Source organism: Eucyclogobius newberryi, unplaced genomic scaffold (genome assembly GCF_026437365.1).
Source record: "Eucyclogobius newberryi isolate DKJ021-1_F unplaced genomic scaffold, fEucNew1.0.hap1 SCAF_324, whole genome shotgun sequence".
In the NCBI taxonomy this organism is placed as follows: domain Eukaryota; kingdom Metazoa; phylum Chordata; class Actinopteri; order Gobiiformes; family Gobiidae; genus Eucyclogobius; species Eucyclogobius newberryi.
The window spans coordinates 62,528-82,405 of record NW_027315973.1 but is presented as its reverse complement, the minus strand read 5'-3'; the positions used below and the strand labels follow the sequence as shown (position 1 = coordinate 82,405).

The following is a 19,878-nucleotide window of genomic DNA, read 5'->3' as shown; positions in this document are numbered from 1 at the left end:
CACAGCCTGTCACACCCTGTCGCAGCCTGTCACAGCCTGTCACACCCTGTCGCAGCCTGTCACACCCTGTCGCAGCCTGTCACACCCTGTCGCAGCCTGTCACAGCCTGTCACACCCTGTCGCAGCCTGTCACAGCCTGTCACACCCTGTCGCAGCCTGTCACACCCTGTCGCAGCCTGTCACACCCTGTCGCAGCCTGTCACACCCTGTCGCAGCCTGTCGCAGCCTGTCACACCCTGTCGCAGCCTGTCACACCCTGTCGCAGCCTGTCACACCCTGTCGCAGCCTGTCACAGCCTGTCACACCCTGTCGCAGCCTGTCACAGCCTGTCACACCCTGTCGCAGCCTGTCACACCCTGTCGCAGCCTGTCACACCCTGTCGCAGCCTGTCACACCCTGTCGCAGCCTGTCACAGCCTGTCACACCCTGTCGCAGCCTGTCACACCCTGTCGCAGCCTGTCACACCCTGTCGCAGCCTGTCACACCCTGTCGCAGCCTGTCACACCCTGTCGCAGCCTGTCACAGCCTGTCACACCCTGTCGCAGCCTGTCACACCCTGTCGCAGCCTGTCACAGCCTGTCACACCCTGTCGCAGCCTGTCACACCCTGTCGCAGCCTGTCACACCCTGTCGCAGCCTGTCACAGCCTGTCACACCCTGTCGCAGCCTGTCACAGCCTGTCACACCCTGTCGCAGCCTGTCACACCCTGTCGCAGCCTGTCACACCCTGTCGCAGCCTGTCACACCCTGTCGCAGCCTGTCACAGCCTGTCACACCCTGTCGCAGCCTGTCACACCCTGTCGCAGCCTGTCACACCCTGTCGCAGCCTGTCACACCCTGTCGCAGCCTGTCACACCCTGTCGCAGCCTGTCACAGCCTGTCACACCCTGTCGCAGCCTGTCACACCCTGTCGCAGCCTGTCACACCCTGTCGCAGCCTGTCACACCCTGTCGCAGCCTGTCACAGCCTGTCACACCCTGTCGCAGCCTGTCACACCCTGTCGCAGCCTGTCACACCCTGTCGCAGCCTGTCACAGCCTGTCACACCCTGTCGCAGCCTGTCACAGCCTGTCACACCCTGTCGCAGCCTGTCACACCCTGTCGCAGCCTGTCACACCCTGTCGCAGCCTGTCACACCCTGTCGCAGCCTGTCACAGCCTGTCACACCCTGTCGCAGCCTGTCACACCCTGTCGCAGCCTGTCACACCCTGTCGCAGCCTGTCACACCCTGTCGCAGCCTGTCACAGCCTGTCACACCCTGTCGCAGCCTGTCACACCCTGTCGCAGCCTGTCACACCCTGTCGCAGCCTGTCACACCCTGTCGCAGCCTGTCACACCCTGTCGCAGCCTGTCACAGCCTGTCACACCCTGTCGCAGCCTGTCACACCCTGTCGCAGCCTGTCACACCCTGTCGCAGCCTGTCACAGCCTGTCACACCCTGTCGCAGCCTGTCACAGCCTGTCACACCCTGTCGCAGCCTGTCACACCCTGTCGCAGCCTGTCACACCCTGTCGCAGCCTGTCACACCCTGTCGCAGCCTGTCACAGCCTGTCACACCCTGTCGCAGCCTGTCACACCCTGTCGCAGCCTGTCACACCCTGTCGCAGCCTGTCACACCCTGTCGCAGCCTGTCACAGCCTGTCACACCCTGTCGCAGCCTGTCACACCCTGTCGCAGCCTGTCACAGCCTGTCACACCCTGTCGCAGCCTGTCACACCCTGTCGCAGCCTGTCACACCCTGTCGCAGCCTGTCACAGCCTGTCACACCCTGTCGCAGCCTGTCACAGCCTGTCACACCCTGTCGCAGCCTGTCACACCCTGTCGCAGCCTGTCACACCCTGTCGCAGCCTGTCACACCCTGTCGCAGCCTGTCACAGCCTGTCACACCCTGTCGCAGCCTGTCACACCCTGTCGCAGCCTGTCACACCCTGTCGCAGCCTGTCACACCCTGTCGCAGCCTGTCACAGCCTGTCACACCCTGTCGCAGCCTGTCACAGCCTGTCACACCCTGTCGCAGCCTGTCACACCCTGTCGCAGCCTGTCACACCCTGTCGCAGCCTGTCACAGCCTGTCACACCCTGTCGCAGCCTGTCACACCCTGTCGCAGCCTGTCACACCCTGTCGCAGCCTGTCACAGCCTGTCACATCCTGTCGCAGCCTGTCACAGCCTGTCACACCCTGTCGCAGCCTGTCACACCCTGTCGCAGCCTGTCACACCCTGTCGCAGCCTGTCACAGCCTGTCACACCCTGTCGCAGCCTGTCACACCCTGTCGCAGCCTGTCACACCCTGTCGCAGCCTGTCACAGCCTGTCACACCCTGTCGCAGCCTGTCACACCCTGTCGCAGCCTGTCACACCCTGTCGCAGCCTGTCACACCCTGTCGCAGCCTGTCACAGCCTGTCACACCCTGTCGCAGCCTGTCACACCCTGTCGCAGCCTGTCACACCCTGTCGCAGCCTGTCACACCCTGTCGCAGCCTGTCACACCCTGTCGCAGCCTGTCGCAGCCTGTCACACCCTGTCGCAGCCTGTCGCAGCCTGTCACACCCTGTCGCAGCCTGTCACACCCTGTCGCAGCCTGTCGCAGCCTGTCACACCCTGTCGCAGCCTGTCGCAGCCTGTCACACCCTGTCGCAGCCTGTCGCAGCCTGTCACACCCTGTCGCAGCCTGTCACACCCTGTCGCAGCCTGTCACAGCCTGTCACACCCTGTCGCAGCCTGTCACACCCTGTCGCAGCCTGTCACAGCCTGTCACACCCTGTCGCAGCCTGTCACACCCTGTCGCAGCCTGTCACACCCTGTCGCAGCCTGTCACAGCCTGTCACACCCTGTCGCAGCCTGTCACAGCCTGTCACACCCTGTCGCAGCCTGTCACACCCTGTCGCAGCCTGTCACACCCTGTCGCAGCCTGTCACACCCTGTCGCAGCCTGTCACAGCCTGTCACACCCTGTCGCAGCCTGTCACACCCTGTCGCAGCCTGTCACACCCTGTCGCAGCCTGTCACACCCTGTCGCAGCCTGTCACAGCCTGTCACACCCTGTCGCAGCCTGTCACAGCCTGTCACACCCTGTCGCAGCCTGTCACACCCTGTCGCAGCCTGTCACACCCTGTCGCAGCCTGTCACAGCCTGTCACACCCTGTCGCAGCCTGTCACACCCTGTCGCAGCCTGTCACACCCTGTCGCAGCCTGTCACAGCCTGTCACACCCTGTCGCAGCCTGTCACAGCCTGTCACACCCTGTCGCAGCCTGTCACACCCTGTCGCAGCCTGTCACACCCTGTCGCAGCCTGTCACACCCTGTCGCAGCCTGTCACAGCCTGTCACACCCTGTCGCAGCCTGTCACACCCTGTCGCAGCCTGTCACACCCTGTCGCAGCCTGTCACACCCTGTCGCAGCCTGTCACAGCCTGTCACACCCTGTCGCAGCCTGTCACACCCTGTCGCAGCCTGTCACACCCTGTCGCAGCCTGTCACACCCTGTCGCAGCCTGTCACAGCCTGTCACACCCTGTCGCAGCCTGTCACACCCTGTCGCAGCCTGTCACACCCTGTCGCAGCCTGTCACACCCTGTCGCAGCCTGTCACACCCTGTCGCAGCCTGTCACACCCTGTCGCAGCCTGTCGCAGCCTGTCACACCCTGTCGCAGCCTGTCGCAGCCTGTCACACCCTGTCGCAGCCTGTCACACCCTGTCGCAGCCTGTCACAGCCTGTCACACCCTGTCGCAGCCTGTCGCAGCCTGTCACACCCTGTCGCAGCCTGTCACACCCTGTCGCAGCCTGTCACAGCCTGTCACACCCTGTCGCAGCCTGTCACACCCTGTCGCAGCCTGTCACAGCCTGTCACACCCTGTCGCAGCCTGTCACACCCTGTCGCAGCCTGTCACACCCTGTCGCAGCCTGTCACACCCTGTCGCAGCCTGTCACAGCCTGTCACACCCTGTCGCAGCCTGTCACAGCCTGTCACACCCTGTCGCACCCTGTCGCAGCCTGTCACACCCTGTCGCAGCCTGTCGCAGCCTGTCACACCCTGTCGCAGCCTGTCACAGCCTGTCACACCCTGTCGCAGCCTGTCACACCCTGTCGCAGCCTGTCACACCCTGTCGCAGCCTGTCACACCCTGTCGCAGCCTGTCACAGCCTGTCACACCCTGTCGCAGCCTGTCACACCCTGTCGCAGCCTGTCACAGCCTGTCACACCCTGTCGCAGCCTGTCACAGCCTGTCACACCCTGTCGCACCCTGTCGCAGCCTGTCACACCCTGTCGCAGCCTGTCGCAGCCTGTCACACCCTGTCGCAGCCTGTCACAGCCTGTCACACCCTGTCGCAGCCTGTCACACCCTGTCGCAGCCTGTCACACCCTGTCGCAGCCTGTCACACCCTGTCGCAGCCTGTCACAGCCTGTCACACCCTGTCGCAGCCTGTCACACCCTGTCGCAGCCTGTCACACCCTGTCGCAGCCTGTCACACCCTGTCGCAGCCTGTCACAGCCTGTCACACCCTGTCGCAGCCTGTCACACCCTGTCGCAGCCTGTCACACCCTGTCGCAGCCTGTCACACCCTGTCGCAGCCTGTCACACCCTGTCGCAGCCTGTCACACCCTGTCGCAGCCTGTCGCAGCCTGTCACACCCTGTCGCAGCCTGTCGCAGCCTGTCACACCCTGTCGCAGCCTGTCACACCCTGTCGCAGCCTGTCGCAGCCTGTCACACCCTGTCGCAGCCTGTCAAGGTGCAAATGAAACAACAAAAAACAAGACAAATCCCATGAACTGCTACAGTCACGGCCTCACGTGCAGGAGGTGAAATCTGACACATATTTTCAGAATTAAACTAGTACAATAATTGCTGCTGTGGTTGTGTTTGGGCTGTGGAAACATTTAGAAACATTATTGCATAATATTGAAAAAAAGAACTGAACTAGTTCATTTTTTGGAGCTGTGAACTTAGTTCAAAATGTTGAATTATGAACTATGAACTGAACTAGTTCATGTAGAAAGTGAACTTTCCCAACACTGTCTGCATTGACATCACACCCGGGAGTCCCAGAAAAAAGAGTCAAACAGTTGGACAGTGGACAGTGGACAGATAAACAGTTGGACAGTGGACAGTGGACAGATAAACAGTTGGACAGTGGACAGTGGACAGATAAACAGTTGGACAGTGGACAGTGGACAGATAAACAGTTGGACAGTGAACAGTTGGACAGTTGGACAGTGGACAGTGGACAGTGGACAGATAAACAGTTGGACAGTGGACAGTGGACAGATGTGTTTGTGGCGCTGCAGGACTCACTGTGGTAGGGGCTCTTGGTTGGTGTGGGCGGGGCTCTGTGGTGGCCATTGCAGTAGGACGGTGGACAGCCAATGGGGGAGGCAGAGGCGCTGGATAGGCTGGACAGAGGAGATGAGAGGGTGGGGGTCTGCAGGGGGCTGTGGGGGGGCCCCGGGAGGAAGGGGCTGCGAGGAGACTCCTTGGTCTGTCCAAACACTGAGGACGACGCCTGGGGACACAAACACAGGTCACACTTGTCCCACACGCCATGGGACAGTTCTGTCTTTCAATGGTGATAAACAGACAGAGAGAGAGAGAGAGAGAGAGAGAGAGAGGGCAGCAGAGGGCAGGAGAGGGCAGGAGAGGGCAGGAGAGGGCAGGAGAGGGCAGCAGAGGGCAGCAGAGGGCAGCAGAGGGCAGCAGAGGGCAGCAGAGGGCAGGAGAGGGCAGCAGAGGGCAGCAGAGGGCAGCAGAGGGCAGGAGAGGGCAGCAGAGGGCAGGAGAGGGCAGCAGGGGGCAGGAGAGGGCAGGAGAGGGCAGCAGAGGGCAGCAGAGGGCAGGAGAGGGCAGGAGAGGGCAGCAGAGGGCAGCAGAGGGCAGCAGAGGGCAGCAGAGGGCAGGAGAGGGCAGCAGGGGGCAGGAGAGGGCAGGAGAGGGCAGCAGAGGGCAGCAGAGGGCAGGAGAGGGCAGGAGAGGGCAGCAGAGGGCAGGAGAGGGCAGCAGGGGGCAGGAGAGGGCAGGAGAGGGCAGCAGAGGGCAGCAGAGGGCAGGAGAGGGCAGGAGAGGGCAGCAGAGGGCAGGAGAGGGCAGCAGAGGGCAGGAGAGGGCAGGAGAGGGCAGCAGAGGGCAGCAGAGGGCAGGAGAGGGCAGCAGAGGGCAGCAGAGGGCAGGAGAGGGCAGCAGAGGGCAGCAGAGGGCAGCAGAGGGCAGGAGAGGGCAGCAGAGGGCAGGAGAGGGCAGCAGAGGGCAGCAGAGGGCAGCAGAGGGCAGGAGAGGGCAGGAGAGGGCAGCAGAGGGCAGCAGAGGGCAGCAGAGGGCAGGAGAGGGCAGCAGAGGGCAGGAGAGGGCAGCAGAGGGCAGGAGAGGGCAGCAGAGGGCAGGAGAGGGCAGGAGAGGGCAGCAGAGGGCAGCAGAGGGCAGGAGAGGGCAGCAGAGGGCAGGAGAGGGCAGGAGAGGGCAGCAGAGGGCAGGAGAGGGCAGCAGGGCATTGTGGTGGTACCTGTACACTGTTGTCCTGCTGAGGCTCTCTGCTCTTGCTGAGCGTGGTCAGGTCTTCCACCAGAACAGCCGGGAAAACCCCCGCCCTGCCGTTAAACTCGCCCTCCCAGAAGCCGTCGTCCTCGTGCGTCTCTCGGCTCAGGATGCGGATGATGGCGCCCTCTGGGAAGGACAGCTCGTCTTCGGTCTGCCCCGCGTAGTCGTAAAGGGCCTTGGCAAAAGACACTGCAAACACACTTTTACAATCAGGCAACATTATACAATTCGTTGCACGTCACCATGGGAACAAGCACTAGAATATGAACGTCCAGGAGCGGTTCAGCTGCACTAACAGGTGGACTCCAATCCAGATCGGACCCAAGCTCCGCCCCGTTCGCACCTGAACCTCTGACATGAAGCTTAAGCACCATGGAGAGCGAGCGGTGCCTCCTCCCTGTGAGAGACGAGCGGCTTTGACGAGATTGTTTCAAATCAAGTGGGATATTGTGTCTTTCCTTCATCACTTCTCACTCTCTCTCGCACCAAACATGCTGGAGCCCGACTTGCACTACGAGCCCGCCCGCCTGCCCGCCTGCCCGCCACCCGCCTGCCCGCCGCCCGCCTGCCCGCCTGCCCGCCTGCCCGCCTGCCCGCCACCCGCCTGCCCGCCGCCCGCCTGCCCGCCTGCCCGCCTGCCCGCCTGCCCGCCTGCCCGCCTGCCCGCCTGCCCGCCGCCCGCCTGCCCGCTGCCCACGAGAGACGCCGACGCATGTCTAGAAGCATGTTTACAGTACTCCGGAACCGGAAGTCCCAACAACATGTATGCAAAGCATTCTGGGAACAGTAGTCTACTACTACACGCAGCGCTCCGTCAAAATATAAACTACAAAATATGTCAGGAACACTGCGGACGCCTAAATAAAGGACCCTAAGATGGCTCCTGCCAAGAGAACATGGATCTGTTATATAATCACAAGAGACACGCTTACGACACAGACTTGAAACTCCTTTCACAAAGGCCGGAATCATCACTGAAGTGTGACTCCAGATGCATCCTGGGATGTGGGAGGGATTTGTGGACGAGGACTGAACAGTAAAAGTGAGTGTGTTGTGTTGTATTGGAGGTGTTTGTAGTGCGCTTGTCTGAGAGTTGCTGTGGATATGCTAACGTGTCTGTTAGCGGGAGCAGAGTGTGTTTTGTTGTTGAACAATGTTGATCTGAATGAGTTGAACGTGTTTAATGAAGCTCGACTGAGGGACTTATCCGTCTGTTTTGTTTAGCTTAATGCGCTTTATATATGAACAAGTATCCATAGAAGACCATTTATTGATGCGCTTTATAATGCGCTGCTCCTTTTAGTGCACAAAATACTGTTTTTTATTTACTGTCTTTTATTAACAAAGACTTGTTTTGTTAATATGTATTTGCTTCCAATTCAATTCCAAATTCTTCGTCCACTGATTTCGTTCCCATGTCTTTCCAGGACGCCTGGCGTGCACCTCACCGCTGGAGTCTCCGTTGACAGGGCTGGACTGCGCCTCCATCTCTGGCTCGGTGGAGTTGCTGGACGAGTGTGAACGTGCGTCCAGAGCGGCCAGAGCCTGCAGCATGCTCAGCAGGCTGTGGGAGGAGGGCAGCTGCAGGTACTTCTCTGGGACGTAGCCCACCTGACCACTGCGGTTTCTGGCCTGAGCACAGAGTCAAAACAATAAGTCAAAAGATTGACTCGCCTAGTAGTATTCAGAAGTTATTTTGAACATGTTTATGGTGACATTCTGCATAAGGTAAAGTAAAACTCACTAGAAGAATTTGATAAAAATAGTGTTTTGTTGACCAAAGATCAACACAAAATCATTACATAAACACTTTAATTGTTCTCAAAATCTGTGTGAAATACTCTAACCTTTATTGTAAAAGTACATCTTTAAAAAGGTACTTAGAATTTTGTATGTAATACTACTTTTACTCAGAACCAGTATGTGATAAAAATGGTTAGCAAAGAGGATGTAGCGTGACCTTGACCCAGTCCTCCATGTCTCCATCATCAATGACTTCCAGGACATCCTGCTCCTCGATGGTCAGCTCGTCGGGCTGAGACGCCTGGACAGTGGACACAGCATAATGAGCATGTGGCATGTGTTCAGCACAAAAACAGGTCAGAGTGAGTACCTTGTATGAGTACATGACTTTGCAGGTCAGTGGGTAGTTCCTCAGGGTGCTGGAGGGGCTGGAGCTGTTGTCCTCCAGCTCCTCCTCGTCCTCCCGCTCCAGGTCAGCTGTGCCCTGGACAACAAGCACAACACACCTGACTTAGACTTAAGTATGGGATACTTTATACTGTAGTGTTGAAAAGTTTTAAGAATAGACTAAGACTGTTGATAGGTCTCTATGGAGAGTATTTCTAAAGGTCAGAGGAGGGCGCCAGTGAGAGGGAATTTACATTGTTTGTACATGCAATTTGTATCCAGACATTGAACCAATATCATGAAGGAAATGCATCACATTGCGTTTAGAAATGTCTGGTTTAGTCGAATATAATAGAACATCATCTGCAGCAATTTTATGTTCTGTGTCATCAAGTGAAACAGCATGAATTGTTTTGGATTGTCTAATAAATTGGGCAAATGGTTCAAGTTACAAAGTGAACAAAAGGGGGGACCAGGCACAGCCCTGTCTCACCCCTCTTTCCAAAGTCAGTGAGTCTGTGAAGAGATCATTCATTTGATCATTTGATCATTCTTGATGTTGGACCATCGTAAAGAGCCTCAATATTTTTATGATTAAATTGTCCATTGTCCATCAAATGGTCGGCAGCTACACCGACTTGTACACATGCAATTTCCTTTGTCATAAACACTCTTTTTTTATTATTACTATTATTTATTTTTTTAAACATGAGATGCCAAATGACTCTAGAGCATGTTTGAAGTCTAATAACATACAAATATAATGCATAATGCATACATAATGCATCATATTTGCAATTTAAAGGAATCCTCTGCAGCAGCGTGCCACACTTACGGAGAGCGAGGGGTCAGCGGTGCTCAGGTTATTCCAGCGCTCATTCTCCAGCTCCTCCATCACCTGGTTCATGGCACTCTTCAGCCACGTTTCCACGGCGACCCCCGCCTCCCGGAGCACGTCCAGACGAGCCTCTGCTTTCACCTTCACAGTCTGAAAAGAGAATGTGTTTGTCCAGTGCTATGTTTTACATTTCATTCTAATATTAATAGTCAATGTTTTCTTTTAAATACACTACAAAGTATTTGTTTGCATGATGAGAATAATAAAGGTCAATCTCAGCACATGACTTGGAGCATAAACCCCAAAATGGAAGCTCTTGGCTGCAGTGCTGGTTTGAAGCAGCAGGGGGCAGAAGTTCACCTCAGCTCTTCTCAGGCTCTGGCGGGCGTCCTCCATCTTACTCTCCAGCTCCATGTGCTCTGAGCTCTCCTCACTCCCCAACTCCTCCAACACCTGCAGCGTGGAAGCAACACAACTGTTTCAACATCAAACATACAACAACCAGAACATGACCAGAGAAACATACACAACATAAGAACATAAGAACATAAGAACATAAGAACATAAGAACATAAGAACATAAGAACATAAGAACATAAGAACATAAGAACATAAGAACATAAGAACATAAGAACATAAGAACATAAGAAGTGCAAATAGAAGAAACGTAAACATGGCACAGCTAAATTGAAATAAAAGTCTCATTTGGTCCAAAGTCAATTTCCAAATTAAGTCTGAATGAATCTTCTTCCATTTTTATCTTGTCCCTTACAATGTCAGTCCACCTCCTGTCGTCATGGTGATGAGGGTGGTGTGTGGTCATGGTGATGAGGGTGGTGTGGTCATGGTGATGAGGGTGGTGTCATCATGGTGATGAGGGTGGTGTGGTCATGGTGATGAGGGAGGTGTCGTCATGGTGATGAGGGTGGTGTCGTCATGGTGATGAGGGTGGTGTAGTCATGGTGATGAGGGTGGTGTCGTCATGGTGATGAGGGTGGTGTGGTCATGGTGATGAGGGTGGTGTGGTCATGGTGATGAGGGTGGTGTGTCGTCATGGTGATGAGGGTGGTGTGGTCATGGTGATGAGGGTGGTGTGGTCATGGTGATGAGGGTGGTGTCGTCATGGTGATGAGGGTGGTGTGGTCATGGTGATGAGGGTGGTGTCGTCATGGTGATGAGGGTGGTGTAGTCATGGTGATGAGGGTGGTGTCGTCATGGTGATGAAGGTGGTGTTGTCATGGTGATGAGGGTGGTGTGTTGTCATGGTGATGAGGGTGGTGTCATCATGGTGATGAGGGTGGTGTTGTCATGGTGATGAGGGTGGTGTTGTCATGGTGATGAGGGTGGTGTCGTCATGGTGATGAGGGTGGTGTGTGGTCATGGTGATGAGGGTGGTGTCATCATGGTGATGAGGGTGGTGTGGTCATGGTGATGAGGGTGGTGTAGTCATGGTGATGAGGGTGGTGTCGTCATGGTGATGAGGGTGGTGTGGTCATGGTGATGAGGGTGGTGTGGTCATGGTGATGAGGGTGGTGTGTCGTCATGGTGATGAGGGTGGTGTGGTCATGGTGATGAGGGTGGTGTGGTCATGGTGATGAGGGTGGTGTCGTCATGGTGATGAGGGTGGTGTGGTCATGGTGATGAGGGTGGTGTCGTCATGGTGATGAGGGTGGTGTGGTCATGGTGATGAGGGTGGTGTGTCGTCATGGTGATGAGGGTGGTGTGTCGTCATGGTGATGAGGGTGGTGTCGTCATGGTGATGAGGGTGGTGTGGTCATGGTGATGAGGGTGGTGTCATCATGGTGATGAGGGTGGTGTGGTCATGGTGATGAGGGTGGTGTAGTCATGGTGATGAGGGTGGTGTCGTCATGGTGATGAGGGTGGTGTCGTCATGGTGATGAGGGTGGGGTGGTCATGGTGATGAGGGTGGTGTGGTCATGGTGATGAGGGTGGTGTCGTCATGGTGATGAGGGTGGTTGCGTCATGGTGATGAGGGTGGTGTGTCGTCATGGTGATGAGGGTGGTGTGGTCATGGTGATGAGGGTGGTGTCGTCATGGTGATGAGGGTGGTGTGGTCATGGTGATGAGGGTGGTGTCGTCATGGTGATGAAGGTGGTGTGGTCATGGTGATGAGGGTGGTGTGTCGTCATGGTGATGAGGGTGGTGTGTCGTCATGGTGATGAGGGTGGTGTCGTCATGGTGATGAGGGTGGTGTGGTCATGGTGATGAGGGTGGTGTCGTCATGGTGATGAGGGTGGTGTGGTCATGGTGATGAGGGTGGTGTGTCGTCATGGTGATGAGGGTGGTGTCGTCATGGTGATGAGGGAGGTGTCGTCATGGTGATGAGGGTGGTGTCGTCATGGTGATGAGGGTGGTGTGGTCATGGTGATGAGGGTGGTGTCATCATGGTGATGAGGGTGGTGTTGTCATGGTGATGAGGGTGGTGTTGTCATGGTGATGAGGGTGGTGTGGTCATGGTGATGAGGGTGGTGTCATCATGGTGATGAGGGTGGTGTGGTCATGGTGATGAGGGTGGTGTAGTCATGGTGATGAGGGTGGTGTCGTCATGGTGATGAGGGTGGTGTGGTCATGGTGATGAGGGTGGTGTAGTCATGGTGATGAGGGTGGTGTCGTCATGGTGATGAGGGTGGTGTGGTCATGGTGATGAGGGTGGTGTGGTCATGGTGATGAGGGTGGTGTCGTCATGGTGATGAGGGTGGTGTGGTCATGGTGATGAGGGTGGTGTGTCGTCATGGTGATGAGGGTGGTGTCGTCATGGTGATGAGGGTGGTGTGGTCAAGGTGATGAGGGTGGTGTCATCATGGTGATGAGGGTGGTGTTGTCATGGTGATGAGGGTGGTGTTGTCATGGTGATGAGGGTGGTGTGGTCATGGTGATGAGGGTGGTGTCATCATGGTGATGAGGGTGGTGTGGTCATGGTGATGAGGGTGGTGTAGTCATGGTGATGAGGGTGGTGTCGTCATGGTGATGAAGGTGGTGTCGTCATGGTGATGAGGGTGGTGTGTTGTCATGGTGATGAGGGTGGTGTAGTCATGGTGATGAGGGTGGTGTCGTCATGGTGATGAGGGTGGTGTGTGGTCATGGTGATGAGGGTGGTGTTGTCATGGTGATGAGGGTGGTGTCGTCATGGTGATGAGGGTGGTGTGGTCATGGTGATGAGGGTGGTGTCGTCATGGTGATGAGGGTGGTGTGTCGTCATGGTGATGAGGGTGGTGTGGTCATGGGGATGAGGGTGGTGTTGTCATGGTGATGAGGGTGGTGTCGTCATGGTGATGAGGGTGGTGTAGTCATGGTGATGAGGGTGGTGTCGTCATGGTGATGAGGGTGGTGTATCGTCATGGTGATGAGGGTGGTGTCGTCATGGTGATGAGGGTGGTGTGGTCATGGTGATGAGGGTGGTGTCATCATGGTGATGAGGGTGGTGTGGTCATGGTGATGAGGGTGGTGTAGTCATGGTGATGAGGGTGGTGTCGTCATGGTGATGAGGGTGGTGTGTCGTCATGGTGATGAGGGTGGTGTCGTCATGGTGATGAGGGTGGTGTGGTCATGGTGATGAGGGTGGTGTCGTCATGGTGATGAGGGTGGTGTGTCGTCATGGTGATGAGGGTGGTGTGGTCATGGTGATGAGGGTGGTGTCGTCATGGTGATGAGGGTGGTGTGGTCATGGTGATGAGGGTGGTGTCGTCATGGTGATGAAGGTGGTGTCGTCATGGTGATGAGGGTGGTGTGTTGTCATGGTGATGAGGGTGGTGTAGTCATGGTGATGAGGGTGGTGTCGTCATGGTGATGAGGGTGGTGTGTCGTCATGGTGATGAGGGTGGTGTCGTCATGGTGATGAGGGTGGTGTGGTCATGGTGATGAGGGTGGTGTAGTCATGGTGATGAGGGTGGTGTCGTCATGGTGATGAAGGTGGTGTTGTCATGGTGATGAGGGTGGTGTGTTGTCATGGTGATGAGGGTGGTGTGGTCATGGTGATGAGGGTGGTGTGGTCATGGTGATGAGGGTGGTGTCGTCATGGTGATGAGGGTGGTGTGGTCATGGTGATGAGGGTGGTGTGGTCATGGTGATGAGGGTGGTGTCGTCATGGTGATGAGGGTGGTGTGTCGTCATGGTGATGAGGGTGGTGTGGTCATGGTGATGAGGGTGGTGTGTCGTCATGGTGATGAGGGTGGTGTCGTCATGGTGATGAGGGTGGTGTGGTCATGGTGATGAGGGTGGTGTCATCATGGTGATGAGGGTGGTGTTGTCATGGTGATGAGGGTGGTGTGGTCATGGTGATGAGGGTGGTGTGGTCATGGTGATGAGGGTGGTGTGGTCATGGTGATGAGGGTGGTGTTGTCATGGTGATGAGGGTGGTGTGGTCATGGTGATGAGGGTGGTGTCATCATGGTGATGAGGGTGGTGTGGTCATGGTGATGAGGGTGGTGTAGTCATGGTGATGAGGGTGGTGTCGTCATGGTGATGAAGGTGGTGTCGTCATGGTGATGAGGGTGGTGTGTTGTCATGGTGATGAGGGTGGTGTAGTCATGGTGATGAGGGTGGTGTCGTCATGGTGATGAGGGTGGTGTGTGGTCATGGTGATGAGGGTGGTGTTGTCATGGTGATGAGGGTGGTGTCGTCATGGTGATGAGGGTGGTGTGGTCATGGTGATGAGGGTGGTGTGGTCATGGTGATGAGGGTGGTGTCGTCATGGTGATGAGGGTGGTGTGTCGTCATGGTGATGAGGGTGGTGTGGTCATGGGGATGAGGGTGGTGTTGTCATGGTGATGAGGGTGGTGTCGTCATGGTGATGAGGGTGGTGTAGTCATGGTGATGAGGGTGGTGTCGTCATGGTGATGAGGGTGGTGTGTCGTCATGGTGATGAGGGTGGTGTGGTCATGGTGATGAGGGTGGTGTCGTCATGGTGATGAGGGTGGTGTGGTCATGGTGATGAGGGTGGTGTCGTCATGGTGATGAAGGTGGTGTCGTCATGGTGATGAGGGTGGTGTGTTGTCATGGTGATGAGGGTGGTGTAGTCATGGTGATGAGGGTGGTGTCGTCATGGTGATGAGGGTGGTGTGTCGTCATGGTGATGAGGGTGGTGTCGTCATGGTGATGAGGGTGGTGTGGTCATGGTGATGAGGGTGGTGTAGTCATGGTGATGAGGGTGGTGTCGTCATGGTGATGAAGGTGGTGTTGTCATGGTGATGAGGGTGGTGTGTTGTCATGGTGATGAGGGTGGTGTGGTCATGGTGATGAGGGTGGTGTCGTCATGGTGATGAGGGTGGTGTAGTTATGGTGATGAGGGTGGTGTGGTCATGGTGATGAGGGTGGTGTGGTCATGGTGATGAGGGTGGTGTCGTCATGGTGATGAGGGTGGTGTGGTCATGGTGATGAGGGTGGTGTGGTCATGGTGATGAGGGTGGTGTCGTCATGGTGATGAGGGTGGTGTGTCGTCATGGTGATGAGGGTGGTGTGGTCATGGTGATGAGGGTGGTGTGTCGTCATGGTGATGAGGGTGGTGTCGTCATGGTGATGAGGGTGGTGTGGTCATGGTGATGAGGGTGGTGTCATCATGGTGATGAGGGTGGTGTCGTCATGGTGATGAGGGTGGTGTTGTCATGGTGATGAGGGTGGTGTGGTCATGGTGATGAGGGTGGTGTCATCATGGTGATGAGGGTGGTGTGGTCATGGTGATGAGGGTGGTGTAGTCATGGTGATGAGGGTGGTGTCGTCATGGTGATGAAGGTGGTGTCGTCATGGTGATGAGGGTGGTGTGTTGTCATGGTGATGAGGGTGGTGTAGTCATGGTGATGAGGGTGGTGTCGTCATGGTGATGAGGGTGGTGTGTGGTCATGGTGATGAGGGTGGTGTTGTCATGGTGATGAGGGTGGTGTCGTCATGGTGATGAGGGTGGTGTGGTCATGGTGATGAGGGTGGTGTGGTCATGGTGATGAGGGTGGTGTCGTCATGGTGATGAGGGTGGTGTGTCGTCATGGTGATGAGGGTGGTGTGGTCATGGGGATGAGGGTGGTGTTGTCATGGTGATGAGGGTGGCGTCGTCATGGTGATGAGGGTGGTGTAGTCATGGTGATGAGGGTGGTGTCGTCATGGTGATGAGGGTGGTGTATCGTCATGGTGATGAGGGTGGTGTCGTCATGGTGATGAGGGTGGTGTGGTCATGGTGATGAGGGTGGTGTCATCATGGTGATGAGGGTGGTGTGGTCATGGTGATGAGGGTGGTGTAGTCATGGTGATGAGGGTGGTGTCGTCATGGTGATGAGGGTGGTGTGTCGTCATGGTGATGAGGGTGGTGTCGTCATGGTGATGAGGGTGGGGTGGTCATGGTGATGAGGGTGGTGTGGTCATGGTGATGAGGGTGGTGTCGTCATGGTGATGAGGGTGGTTGCGTCATGGTGATGAGGGTGGTGTGTCGTCATGGTGATGAGGGTGGTGTGGTCATGGTGATGAGGGTGGTGTCGTCATGGTGATGAGGGTGGTGTGGTCATGGTGATGAGGGTGGTGTCGTCATGGTGATGAAGGTGGTGTCGTCATGGTGATGAGGGTGGTGTGTTGTCATGGTGATGAGGGTGGTGTAGTCATGGTGATGAGGGTGGTGTCGTCATGGTGATGAGGGTGGTGTGTCGTCATGGTGATGAGGGTGGTGTGGTCATGGTGATGAGGGTGGTGTGGTCATGGTGATGAGGGTGGTGTCGTCATGGTGATGGGGGAGGTGTCGTCATGGTGATGAGGGTGGTGTCGTCATGGTGATGAGGGTGGTGTCGTCATGGTGATGAAGGTGGTGTCATCATGGTGATGAAGGTGGTGTCGTCATGGTGATGAGGGTGGTGTGGTCATGGTGATGAGGGTGGTGTAGTCATGGTGATGAGGGTGGTGTCGTCATGGTGAGGGTGGTCATGGTGATGAGGGTGGTGTCGTCATGGTGATGAGGGTGGTGTGGTCATGGTGATGAGGGAGGTGTGGTCATGGTGATGAGGGTGGAGTCGTCATGGTGATGAGGGTGGTGTGGTCATGGTGATGAGGGCGGTGTCGTCATGGTGATGAGGGTGGTGTGTCGTCATGGTGATGAGGGTGGTGTGGTCATGGTGATGAGGGTGGTGTGGTCATGGTGATGAGGGTGGTGTCGTCATGGTGATGGGGGAGGTGTCGTCATGGTGATGAGGGTGGTGTCGTCATGGTGATGAGGGTGGTGTCGTCATGGTGATGAAGGTGGTGTCATCATGGTGATGAAGGTGGTGTCGTCATGGTGATGAGGGTGGTGTGGTCATGGTGATGAGGGTGGTGTAGTCATGGTGATGAGGGTGGTGTCGTCATGGTGAGGGTGGTCATGGTGATGAGGGTGGTGTCGTCATGGTGATGAGGGTGGTGTGGTCATGGTGATGAGGGAGGTGTGGTCATGGTGATGAGGGTGGAGTCGTCATGGTGATGAGGGAGGTGTCGTCATGGTGATGAGGGCGGTGTCGTCATGGTGATGAGGGTGGTGTCATCATGGTGATGAGGGTGGGGTGGTCATGGTGATGAGGGTGGTGTCGTTATGGTGATGGGGGTGGTGTCGTCATGGTGATGGGGGAGGTGTCGTCATGGTGATGGGGGAGGTGTCGTCATGGTGATGAGGGTGGTGTGGTCATGGTGATGAGGGTGGTGTCGTCATGGTGATGAGGGTGGGGTGGTCATGGTGATGAGGGTGGTGTCGTTATGGTGATGGGGGTGGTGTCGTCATGGTGATGGGGGAGGTGTCGTCATGGTGATGGGGGAGGTGTCGTCATGGTGATGAGGGTGGTGTCGTCATGGTGATGAGGGTGGTGTCGTCATGGTGATGGGGGAGGTGTCGTCATGGTGATGGGGGTGGTGTCGTCATGGTGATGAGGGTGGTGTGGTCATGGTGATGAGGGAGGTGTGGTCATGGTGATGAGGGTGGTGTGGTCATGGTGATGAGGGTGGTGTCGTCATGGTGATGAGGGTGGAGTCGTCATGGTGATGAGGGTGGTGTCGTCATGGTGATGAGGGTGGTGTCGTCATGGTGATGAGGGTGGTGTAGTCATGGTGATGGGGGTGGTGTCGTCATGGTGATGGGGGAGGTGTGGTCATGGTGATGAGGGTGGTGTGGTCATGGTGATGAGGGTGGTGTCGTCATGGTGATGAGGGTGGTGTCGTCATGGTGATGAGGGTGGTGTAGTCATGGTGATGGGGGTGGTGTCGTCATGGTGATGGGGGAGGTGTCGTCATGGTGATGAGGGTGGTGTCGTCATGGTGATGGAGGTGGTGTCGTCATGGTGATGAGGGTGGTGTGTCATGGTGATGAGGGTGGTGTCGTCATGGTGATGAGGGTGGTGTGGTCATGGTGATGAGGGTGGTGTGGTCATGGTGATGAGGGTGGAGTCGTCATGGTGATGAGGGTGGTGTCGTCATGGTGATGGAGGTGGTGTCGTCATGGTGATGAGGGTGGTGTAGTCATGGTGATGAGGGTGGTGTCGTCATGGTGATGAGGGTGGTGTCGTCATGGTGATGGAGGTGGTGTCGTCATGGTGATGAGGGTGGTGTAGTCATGGTGATGAGGGTGGTGTCGTCATGGTGATGAGGGTGGTGTGGTCATGGTGATGAGGGTGGTGTGGTCATGGTGATGAGGGTGGTGTCGTCATGGTGATGAGGGTGGTGTGGTCATGGTGATGAGGGTGGTGTGGTCATGGTGATGAGGGTGGTGTCGTCATGGTGATGAGGGTGGTGTCGTCATGGTGATGGAGGTGGTGTCGTCATGGTGATGAGGGTGGTGTCGTCCGCAAACTTAATTCGTTTAACAGAACGTGGCTGGAGGTGCAGCAGTTTGTCACAGGGAGAAGAGCAGGGGAGAAAGTACACAGCCCTGTGGAGCTCCTGTGCTGATGGTCCCAGTGTCTGAGACATTCTTCCTCAGCCTCTGATCTGTCAGGAAGTCAGTGCTCCCTCTGCAGTTGGAGTCGGTGCTCCCCCTGCAGGTGGAGTCGGTGCTCCCCCTGCAGGTGGAGTCGGTGCTCCCCCTGCAGGTGGAGTCAGGCAGGTTGAGCTGGCAGAGCTTGTCCTGGAGCAGAGCAGGAGGTGGTGTTGATGCAGAGCTGAAGTCCACAAACAGGATCCTGGTGTAGGTTCCCGGGGAGTCCAGGTGCTGCAGGTGAAGTGGAGAGCCAGGTTGATGGTGTCGTCCACAGACCTGTGGCTCTGTAGGAGAACTGCAGTGGGTCCAGCAGAGGGTCCAGCAGGGGTCCAGCAGGGGTCCAGCAGGGGGAGGAGAAGGACTTGAGGTGTGGAAGGACCAGGCGCTCAAATTACTTCATAACTACAGACGTCAGTGCCACAGGTCTTTAGTCATTATGTCCAGTGATCCGGGGCTTCTTGGGGACAGGGACGATGATGGACGACTTGAAGCTGGGACATGGCATGACTCCAGGAGGTGTTAAAAATGCCAGTGAAGACAGTGAAGTTTAAGGTGGCCGGTGTGACACTGTCTGGTCCAGCAGCTTTTCGAGGGTTAGGGTTGTGTGTGAGGGGTGGGGGAGGTGGGGGGACCGGGGTTGGGTTGGCAGAGGTGGCCACAGTGGGGGAGGTGGGGGGGAGTCAAATCAGCAATAGAAGGAGTTGAGTTGCTGGGCCAGTATTCTGTCGTCTGCGGAAGGGGGGCTCTGGGCTTGTAGTTGGTGAGAAGCCAGAGCTCACTCTACACTGAGGCGGGGCCACTCCACATAGAGGCGGGGCCACTCCACACAGAGGCGGGGCCACTCCACACAGAGGCGGGGCCACTCCACACAGAGGCGGGGCCACTCCACACAGAGGCGGGGTTGTTGTTGGAGAAGAGGCGTATTGTCCTGAGCTCTCGACACCTCCCTGCTAAATCCATACTTTAGTAGCGCCCTCTATCACCGGCCCTGTGCGCTGCCTCATTCTGCCGCCTTAACTGCCTCAGTTTGGTGTGTTTCTTTTAGAATTTATTTTAAAATTTTACTTTTTGTTTTTAAAAAACGGCCAAGCTTCTGTCTGCTCGAAACCCAAGCAGGGTTAAGGTCAACAAATCAGCTTCTGCTGGACGTCCAAAGGGTCAGGCTCAAACACTGGGGTGATCGAGCTTTTTAAATCCAGGCTTAAAACGTATTTATTCAGACTGGATTTTAACACTCTGTAATGTAATGACACTTTATTTTGTAAAGCACTTTGGTCACTTTAAGGGTTGTAAAGGGCTCTATAAATAAAGGTTGATTGATTGATTGAACCAGGGTTTGTCATTATTGAGAGTGACGGTGTGTGTTGGTATGATGCTGTCCTCACAGAATGGAATGTGTGACATCACAGTGTCCGGGTCCTCATCCAAACTGCCTGTGGCAGCTCTGAACACTTCCCAGTC

At 56.1% G+C, this 19,878-nt stretch overlaps 1 protein-coding gene across 1 annotated transcript in view; it reads right to left on the bottom strand.

Annotated features, from left to right (window-relative positions):
* Nucleotides 1-5,258: 5,258 nt before the first annotated feature.
* The window catches only part of LOC140375544 (F-BAR and double SH3 domains protein 2-like), a gene marked incomplete at both ends in the record, with an annotated part of 66,143 nt that continues 51,523 nt past the window's right edge, over nucleotides 5,259-19,878 (bottom strand). The window contains 7 exons of the mRNA XM_072461859.1: nucleotides 5,259-5,495; nucleotides 6,486-6,709; nucleotides 7,969-8,152; nucleotides 8,481-8,564; nucleotides 8,634-8,747; nucleotides 9,486-9,638; nucleotides 9,849-9,941. Of these exons, the coding sequence (XP_072317960.1) occupies nucleotides 5,259-5,495; nucleotides 6,486-6,709; nucleotides 7,969-8,152; nucleotides 8,481-8,564; nucleotides 8,634-8,747; nucleotides 9,486-9,638; nucleotides 9,849-9,941 (1,089 nt within the window). The remainder of the gene's footprint in view (nucleotides 5,496-6,485; nucleotides 6,710-7,968; nucleotides 8,153-8,480; nucleotides 8,565-8,633; nucleotides 8,748-9,485; nucleotides 9,639-9,848; nucleotides 9,942-19,878) is intronic.